This window comes from Benincasa hispida, chromosome 5 (assembly GCF_009727055.1).
Source record: "Benincasa hispida cultivar B227 chromosome 5, ASM972705v1, whole genome shotgun sequence".
In the NCBI taxonomy this organism is placed as follows: domain Eukaryota; kingdom Viridiplantae; phylum Streptophyta; class Magnoliopsida; order Cucurbitales; family Cucurbitaceae; genus Benincasa; species Benincasa hispida.
This window is the reverse complement of record NC_052353.1, coordinates 20,873,860-20,884,260: the sequence shown is the minus strand read 5'-3', so window position 1 is coordinate 20,884,260 and position 10,401 is coordinate 20,873,860. Positions and strand designations below refer to the sequence as shown.

Sequence of the window (10,401 nt, the reverse complement as noted above, 5' to 3'; positions counted from 1 at the left end):
TTTTTTTTTCCCTATCTAATGTCTTGTATTTTCTTTGGAAAAAAAAGAAGAAAACCTTTCAATTCTATTTAATAGGTTTCTAAGTTTTTAACATTAAAAAATAAATAAAATTAATTGTTTTAGTATATAAATTTGAGCTGGGTCCTACTAACTTTCAATTAGAAAAATGTTAAATAGGGTTCGTAATTTCAAATTTTAATTTAAGACAAAATAATATTATTAGGTATATTTTTATTTTTATTTTCATTTTTTAGATTTTGTAGAACTAATCTTGTAAATTAAAAAAATATTATTTTTATTTTGATTTGCATCACTTGATTACTTATTTAATTTTTAAAGATTGTATTAATTACCTAGTAAATAAAAAGGGTTCTTTTCATATATAGCAAAATAAGGCACAAATGTTGCAAAAATAACAAAACATAAATTAATTGATACTTAATTTGTTTGAGGTTTGTGGTTAGTGATAAGTTTATGAGACAGTTATAAATATAACAATCAAACTTAAAGTATTAGTAGATGTAATATAATATAAAAAAAAAAATTATAAGTATTGCAAAATTTAGATAGTTTATTAGTGATAGACCATATTGTTGATAGGAATCTATCAGTAGACCATATCGCTGATTCAAGAGCCTATCAGCAATATAAGTCTATCAATGATAGACTTAGCTATATTTGCAATTGTTTTTTTTTTTTTTTTAATTGAGTTATACACTATCTTATTATCCCTAGAAATGTTATCTATTGAGTTTATTGTTTGTCTTTACATGCATCCACCTCGATAATGTGTTTCCAAAACAAGTTAATTTTGGTCAACCTAAATTTAATTTTGGATTTCATCTTAGTGAAGTAATTTGGATTAATTTGGATTAGAACTTGTAGAAGTATGTCATTATAAGTTTATGACCAATAGACCAATTTATTCGAAAGACTCTGATATACTATATTGTTATTTATGTATGTTAAACTCTAATAGACTGATAAAAGTATATAGTGATAAATGTATATAGAAGTTTATCATAGTTTTTTTTCTTTTTCATTTCAACTCTATTGGCCATTATCAGTGATAGACTTCAAGTTACAAATAAAAGTTTATCAACAATAGAAGTGAAAGAATGAATTAGTATATTAGTGATAGACTTCTATCACTCTATATCACAGATAACATCAATGATATATTTCTATCACTAATTATATATATATCACTGATAGACAGTGGTAGAAGTTTTAGAAGTCTATCGTTGTTTTACCTATTTTAAACTTTAATTGTTTAAGGTTTGTGTTTAATGATAAAATGATTGTTTGTCTTTAGATGTAAACACCTTGATATAATTGGAGGCCAAAGAGACAACCAAAAACCTTTAGTATACTAATAGACCCTGATAAAAGTATATAGAAGTATTCATGATAGAATTATAAGTATATAACCATTTTTTTCTATAGAAGTATGTCATTGATAGACTCTAATAGAATTATAAGTGGATTATGATAATGAAATAATATCAATCTATCAAGGTCTATCAAAATTTTATTTTTCTAATTTGTAGATCATATAAAGCTTGGTTTGTGATTCAATGATCTTTGATTTGTATCGTCATATGACATGTTTGTAATTTAGTTTGATCTTATTATATTAATAATAGAAAGTGATAGAAGTTTATCATTGATATACTTATTATCGATAGACTCTGATAAACTAAGATAAAATTAAGTAAAAATCTACCAGTATGCTGATAGACTTTGATAAAAGTATATAGAAGTACCACTGATAGAATTATAAGTATATGACTGTTTTTTTTAGAAGTATGTCACCGATAGGCTCTAATAGAATTTGATAATAACCGATATGTTCAATTTGATAATCAAATGATATCAATCTATCAAGGTTTATAGGGTTTCATTTTTTCTAAAAAAAAAAATTGTAGAGCATATGAAGTTTGGTTTGTGATTCAATGATCTTTGATTTGTATTTTCATATAACATATTATGTCACTGCTACACAATGATAGAATTATATAGAAGCATATAAAATATCAGCATGTCGATAGACCTTAATAGAAGTATCAATAATAGAATTATAAGTATATGAATGTTTTTTTTTTTTTTTTTTATAGAAATCTATCGTTGATTTTTTTTTTTAATGTTACTTCAACTCTATCAACTACTATCATCAATAAACTTTAAGTAACAAATAAACGTCTATCAACAATAGAAGTGATATAATAAAGAAGTATATTAGTGATAGGCTTCTATCACAATGTGAGTTTATCACTATCTATCAATGGTAAACTTTAATCACTCTATATTACCTAACAACATCAGTGATAGATTTTCATTATTATCTATGAGTGATAGATAATTATAGAAGGCTATCATTGATATTATTTTTTTTCATTAATAGACAGTGTCAGAAGTTTATCATTGATATATCGATTTTATACTTTGTTTGTTTGAGGTTTGTGTTGTGCCTAGTGTTGCACACAAAATGTTTCAACGATCTCTTAAGTTTGATATCGTGCATTAAAGCACATCTAAATATTAAATTTCCAAGAGCTAGCTTAATTTAGATTGGAAAATATAATCCTTTTCAAAAGCTATCAATATTTATTTGTGTATTAGTAATATATAATCACTAAGATGATCATCTAAGTAGCTAATATCATAATTTATCAATAGATAAATTATAAATAATGTATATCAGTAAGCTAATAGTGATTCTTCATTATGAAGTATATCAAATATACTTTGTTTTCTCCTATTGTTGAATGTTCGTATGTTTGGAGGGTTTAAGGGTATTTTAGACTTTTTCCAAGGGCTGAATTTTCCTGTTATATTTGTTAAAGGAAAAAAAGAAAAGAAAAGAAAAGAATCATGGTTACGTTTGCAATATCCCATGTTTTTTTTTAATTAAATCTGTAAGTGCTCCATAAACTATTACCACAGTACTTTGAAAAATTAATGACTTTTTTATTATTAGTCAAATGTGATGAAATTTTGGAAAAGTTCATTTAATAGAAGGTCAAAATTTTACTTTTTAACGTAGAGTAGAGTTAAATGGAATGTTTATTTGATCCTTGAAATTTTAAAATCAATATTTTAATTAATTTTTGGACATTTAAAAAATAATTCTAAATAATCTATAGATCTTACGTATTCATGAGTAAAAGATTGTTGTAGAAGTTTGGAGGCTCGAAGGAAGAGCATCACAATACTAGATAGAGCATCTCGACACTACCAAAAAGCAGGTGAACACAGGTTACCTTTTAGATAACTTTGAGACGCTATAATTCATGTTATAAATAGAAATGATCACACGTCAGAGTAAGGCGAGGACAAAGAAGGCTTCTCCATCCCCGCTCGCTATTTCAATGCCCCATCCCACTATTTTTTTTGTTTGGTTTCGTGGGGATTGAGGTGGAGATTTTTGATATAGAATTGGAGGGGAACCCAAAAAAGCTCCCTGTTTGTTTGTTTTTCTTTTAATTTATTCATTGTTTAACCAAATTTTAAATTTATTTTCAACTAAATAAAATTTTGTATATTAAATGAGTCATTTCAATATATTATTATTTAGAAAAACTACAAAGTTTTTTTAATAAAAACAATAAAATTTTATATGCAAAAATATAATCAAAATATATAATCACATATTTTCTAAAAGTTAAAATTTAAATATTACAACATAATCTAGCTTTCAATTTAAATATTACAACATTTGCAGTATTAAGAGTAAGAAAGTCTTAAATATTAAAACATTCATATCTTAGAAATGTACTTAAGTGCGAAAAAGTTGGGATACTTACCAAATAAAACTTTGATGCATCCTGAGCATCACACATCTTTGGGCAACCCTTTTCACCACTCACATAAAAAAATATTAAAATATTTCAAAAAAAGAAAAAGTAAAATTTGCCACATGCCAAAGTTATGATTGGACAATTTGCTTGTATGTACAAAAATATGTGATATTCGAAATGTACCTAAGTATTGGGGGTGTTCGTGGGTTGGGTTGGGTTAAGGACTTTTTAAACTTAACCCAATCGTTCGAATTGTAAAATTCTTCAACCTAAATAACCCTCTTTAAAAAGTGAACCCAATCCAACCCAACCATCAAACGTTTGGGTTGGGTTGGTTCTTATTATTCAGGTCATTTATTTATTTATTTTTTTCTAAAATGAAGTAAAATATTAATATGTAAAAATTTGACTTAACTATTTTCATATATTGAATTAAGATTAACAACTCAATTTCAATTTATATAATGTAAAATCTCTTTGAAGTGTTAAAAAAACAAATTTTAAGAATTGTTGAATAATGAATTATCCAAAAACCTAACAAAATTAAATAAAATTTAAATAAATATATGTAAAAAATACACATTTTAAGTTCGAGATGGATTATTTTAGTGATCTATGAACCAACCAAGTCATAAAATTTTTTAATTATTTAAAATTAACCTAATCCAAAAGAGTTGATAACCCAACTTAAACTGCACGATTAGATTGGGTTGATCGATTTTTTCAGATCATCGAGAATATTTGTTACTTAAAATAAGTCTTAAGAATAATAATAATAAAAAGAAATCCGATAAAGTTGGAATGAGAATGGGCGATGAAAGTGGAGAAAGGAAATAGTGAAGTAACGCAAATGGCGGGACAGAGTTTTGGGGTTTGAAGTTAAAACAAAACTTCAATTCCAAATCCATTTCCTTCTCCGTTTTATTCTCCACTTCTTACGCTTTAATAATACACTTTTTTTCCCCCTTTTTTTGCTCATCCTCATAGGCCTCTTCAAAACTCTTTCAAATATTCACCCTAACTTAATTTAATCTCATTCTAAATTAATTAAATTATTTTCATTTCATTTTATTTTTAACAACATGAAAAAGAAAAATACTCAACTTTTACCAATGAAAATTTGCTATTGCTACCGTTTAATTACTCGAGAACGTAGATGTCTCGCATCTTTAGATATCCATATTTATTTTTTATAAATTTTTAAACGATGTCGGAGAATATTTGGATAATGGCAGTTGAAAAAGTAAAAATAAGTAAACATTTTCGCTTTATTTCAATTGAAAATAAATTGAACTATATATTATATAATTTAAAGGGACAGTTGCAAATATAAATATTAAACCCAAAGTATTAACATATATAACATAATGTAAAAAAAAAATTGTAAATATGACCAAATTTAAATAGTCTATCAGTGATAGATCATATTATTGATAGAAGTGTATTAGTGATAGAGAGTCTATCAATGATAGAAGTCTATCGCGGATAGACTTGTCTATATTTACAAGTTTTTTAAAATGATGTTATACACTTGGTTATTATTCCTAAATATGCTATCAATTGCAATTACCCTAATTTAAATATAGTGAACTTCCTAGGTAAATGGAAACATAAACATATTTAAATGCGTAGAGTTGTTTATTTACTAAGTGAAATAAAAATTAAAAAAATTGATATATATATATATATATCACAAATATATAGTACACACAAAATAAAAAAAGGAAAAATGATAAATTAAAAAATAAAAAGAATATGTCCCCAACATGGAAATGTTAAAAAACCATATTTCAAGAGGGCATCCAAAACTTTTGAGATCTTTCCATAAAGGCATCTTAGGATGTCTGAGTATCTCGATTTCCATTAAACAAACGACCCCTTAAAATTGTTCTCAACTTTAGTTAATATACTCATCATTTATCAGTTATTAATTTTTTTTTTTTGGTACAACAATGACAGAAATGTGGGATCGAACATTCAACTTTAAAACAGAATGCATACCATTTATTGTTGAACTACACTTGCTTTGACCAATGGCTAGGACATCCCATGTCAATTGTCAAGTTATTAACATTAGCAGAACATCAATCTAATTTCAGTTCGACCATCTTACAAAAGCTTAGTACGGTATGTCTAATTTCTCCTTTACTTTTGTTATATTTTGCAATTATCAATATTTGGTTTTAGAATAATTGTAATGGATAGCATTTTTTAGTTAATAATTAAGTGTATAGTAACATTTTTAAAGAATGATAAATATAACAAAATCTATCAATGATATACTACTCCTACTAGAGATATAGTCTATCACTAATAGATCCAAAGAGCTGAATATAAATTTTGCTATATCTACAAATTCTTTTACATTAGGTTATATTTACCAATATTTTGGACTTGATGCTATCGTGAGTGTGAATCACAAACCCACAACTACGAATAAAAATGGTTTGTGTTGTGTATGAGTGCGTGTATGGATTGACAAATTTTCAAATTGGCTTACTAATTTTAGCAATTAGAAATTTTGGTCGGATAGTAAAGCTTCTCCAAATGAAATTCTCGTGTTTTTCCTTCAAAAGAAAATAGAATTTACCGTTTGAGGTTATAATGGTAAATGCACGTAATTGGGAAATTGCTTATCAAAATAGAGTGCTTTAACTTCTTCTCCATGATATATAAAAGCCTTCAAATCCATTCAACTTCTCCATATACTTCAAACTCTTTTCTTCATATAATCAATCTCTCCACATTCTAAAACACTTTGAAAGAAATGGCTTTTCATACAAATTCATTTCTTCTCTTATTACTACTACTAGTCATTATGTCCTTCAACTTAGCTGCCTTTGCTGCTCCGTTAACATTCAACGTTGTCGATTTCGGAGCTAAACCCGACAATGCCAAAACCGACTCGTCTAAGGCCTTCCTATTAGCATGGACGCGTGCTTGTAGCTCTTCTATACCAACATCCATTTATGTGCCTAAGGCCAAATTCTACGTTCGTAGTGCAACTTTTAATGGACCATGCAAGAATAATGCCATTACTATACGTATTGATGGCACTCTTGTGGCTTCCTCAGACTTTCATCTCAATGTCAAATCTGAACATTGGATCATTTTTCACAACGTTAATGGAGTTAATGTCTTGGGTGGCGTTATTGATGGCCAAGGAAGTGGCCTTTGGGCTTGCAAAAATTCTGGCAAAGTCTGTCCTCGTGGAGCCACGGTATGCCAATTACTTTATCAATCTTATGTCTACTAATAATTAAAAAAAATACTCTAATGCATCTCGAGCTGAATCTATATTTGTGCAACTTACCAATAGTTCGATCAAAATTTGTCATGTGACAAACTTATTTTTCTTTTTATTTTTAAATAATTTTTAACTCTTTCTATATAATTGGCGAGAGTTATAGGAAGATGAGTGCAGTTTGAGTTGCACCCAAGTATTAGTGATATTTAAATGATGAGAAATAAATTCTTATCACACGATGAAACTGTAGTTGGAAACAACTAAATAGGTTATGCACCCAGATGCACATTATCGTATCATATACATTAAATTAATTTATTTTTGGAAAGTTAAATTTGTATAGAATATAACATGATTGTATTTTTTTTATGGAGAAAAAGAAACCATGATCGTATATTGATACTTTCATTTTTAGTAAAACAATTACTTCATCCTACTATTTTGTTTTTACAAACAATTTGTAAGCTCGGATGGAAACATGGTGTGTGTATATATATATAGAAGATACTATTGAATAAATAGAAGATAGAAGATACTATTTTCGAAAATTAAAATTATTATACAATATTATTAGGGCTGTTTTCAATTAAAGAAAAATGAGCTAACTTATCATAAATGCAAAATTTCATTATTTATCAATGATATGTATATCGTAATCCATCACAGATAAACAGTGACATTTTGTTATACTTAAAAATATTTTCAGAAGTGTTACCCTTTAAAATAATTACCCATAATGTCACTAAAATATAAAAAGAATTGTTGTGTTTTATGCAGTCATTGAAGTTTACCGATTCCCAAAACATATTGGTTAGTGGATTAGCTTCACTAAATAGCCAAATATTTCACATAGTAGTAAATCAATGCCATAATGTAAAAATGCACGGACTAAAGGTCTCGGCCTCTAGTAATAGTCCAAACACCGATGGAATTCACATAGGGGGATCATCTTATGTGACCATCTCCAACTCCAAAATCGGCACCGGTGATGATTGTATCTCAATAGGTCCTGGAACCTCCAATTTATGGATTGAAAATATTGCTTGTGGACCTGGCCATGGAATTAGGTATGTAATACACTTATTAAATTTTTATATTCATTATTGGAGATCTTTTATGATCATAATTATAATTTGGTTTGATTCGATTTGATTCGATTGGTGTAGCATTGGGAGCTTAGGAAAAGAGTTGAAGGAGAATGGGGTTGAGAACGTGACGGTAAAATCATGTGGATTTATTAACACTCAAAATGGGGTGAGAATAAAAAGTTGGGGAAGGCCAAGTAGTGGGTTTGCAAGAAACATTATTTTTCAACATATCACAATGACTAATGTCCAAAATCCTATCATCATCGATCAAAATTATTGTCCCCATAATCAAGGTTGTCCTGGACAGGTGTGTATTATATAGTTTTTAATCTTATCCTTCTATTGTTAATGTTATTATTATATTGACTCGTTATGATCTCTTATGGAAAAAAAATTATTTGCTGAGACGAAAATAAAGATATCAAATCTCTACTAAGATTACTAAAAGTTCCCACGATTATAAACCCTAATAAACTAAAAAAGGATATAAGTCCAACATAAAGTGATGATTTTTCGAATTTCTCTTCTATATATACACACAAACAACTACTTGTATATACATACAAATGTTGTATATAAATTAGAGTTTTATGTCAAATGAGATTTTGATTCAATTAATTAAATACACAATGTTAACTTCAAATTCATTATATTTGAAATATATGTTGATTTTCAAACTCTTATCAATCCCATTATGTTTGGTTTATTAAGTTTTTGAGTAAAAACATGACTTTAATATTTGTCATTGATAAGAGATAAAAAGGTTTCTTGGTTTAAAACCCAACTTTTGGTACTTAGAACTTTTGAGGAACTAAAAATTTAGTCTTTCAACATTGAAAACCTTCATTTGTAACAATTTATTCATTTTATCTTTTAAACAATTTTCTTTCTAAACTTTAATACGTCTTTATATTTTACAATTTGAAAATATTTTATTCCTATCGTGAAAACGATTTTTTTAGATATAATAAATCTTCTTACATAAGTTGATTAGAGAACAATTTATATGTTAACTACAAAGGCTAAACCGATATGTAATAAAAGTAACCATTAATTTTGATGAGATTCATAATAGTTGGGACTAATTAAAGTGTAGCAAAATTAAAAAAATATAAGGACTATTTAAATTACTGTATATTTGTTTAATTAAATTATTGTAAAGGTATAAATACAAAAACTAAATCATTACAAATTAAAGTTTCTTAATTATCCCAATAAAAATTTAGGAACGAAAAGCTTTTTATAACCAAAATTCTAAATTATTTACTTTTATATAGAACTTTCAGAAGAAAAAAAAAAAAAAAAAAAAGAACTAACCATTTCTAAAAGAATGAAAAAATATATTAAAATTAGAGGGTGATTCGTGGATCCCTCATTCATATAATAATTGTACTAAAATTAAATTAAACTTGGTCATTTGTGAATGAATAGGATTCTGGAATTAAAATTAGCGACGTGACATACGAAGACATTCACGGGACATCGGCCACGCCGGTGGGCATCAAATTCGATTGCAGTCCAAAATATCCATGCAAAGGAATAAGGTTGGAAGATGTTAAGCTGAGTTACAAGAATCAAGTAGCCAAAGCTTCATGTAGTAATGCTCAAGGATTAGATGTTGGCTTGGTTCATTCCATGGGTTGCTTTTAGGGAAATTAAATTCTTAAGCTATATATAATTTATGATTATCATTTATAATTCCTAGATTTAATTTAGGGTTATTTCATAACCATATAGTGAAGAAAGTTACATGGTTGAAGCTTTAGTTTGGGTGACCATCAAACTTCTTTTATTTATTGGTTTCTTTATAATTATATTGTGGTATTAATTTACCAAATGGTGTAACTAGTTTCTTTAACTTAAAATTTAAGTTTATCAAATAATACTATTTACTTTCATTTTATAGTAGACTTTCTTACAAGTTTCCTTCCTTGATAATCATTTGATTTTTTGTTTTTGTTTTTTTTGAAAATCAACCCTACAAATACTCATACCACTTCTAAATTATTTGCTTTGTTATCGGCTCTTTACTCATATTTTTAAAAACCAGACTAAATTTTATAAACTATAAAAAATAGTTTTCAAAAGCTTGTTTTTGTTTTTGGAATATGACTAAGAATTCGACTCTAATACTTAAGAAAGGTGCAAGCCATTATAAGACAATGTGAGAAATAGACTTAATTTTCAAAAATGTAAAACAAAAAATGAAATGATTATCAAGCAAGGCTTAGTCGTCAGCTACTATTATAAAATTAATTAAAGAAAT

At 27.1% G+C, this 10,401-nt stretch overlaps 1 protein-coding gene across 1 annotated transcript; it reads left to right on the top strand.

The window, feature by feature from the left end:
* Positions 1 to 6,567: 6,567 nt before the first annotated feature.
* LOC120078518 (polygalacturonase-like) lies at positions 6,568 to 9,785 on the top strand. The gene is made up of 4 exons (XM_039032789.1): positions 6,568 to 7,020; positions 7,825 to 8,114; positions 8,214 to 8,442; positions 9,567 to 9,785. Exons 1-4 carry the CDS (start codon positions 6,568 to 6,570, stop codon positions 9,783 to 9,785), a joined length of 1,191 nt encoding a protein of 396 aa, XP_038888717.1.
* The last annotated feature ends 616 nt before the right edge of the window (positions 9,786 to 10,401 follow it).

Excerpts from the sequence above, each read along its gene's own strand:
- LOC120078518 (XM_039032789.1), top strand. The coding sequence starts at position 6,568 with ATGGCTTTTCATACAAATTCATTTCTTCTCTTATTACTACTACTAGTC. Across the intron at positions 7,021-7,824 it reads TCTGTCCTCGTGGAGCCACG|TCATTGAAGTTTACCGATTC; the intron begins GTATGCCAATTA and ends TGTTTTATGCAG. Across the intron at positions 8,443-9,566 it reads ATCAAGGTTGTCCTGGACAG|GATTCTGGAATTAAAATTAG; the intron begins GTGTGTATTATA and ends GTGAATGAATAG.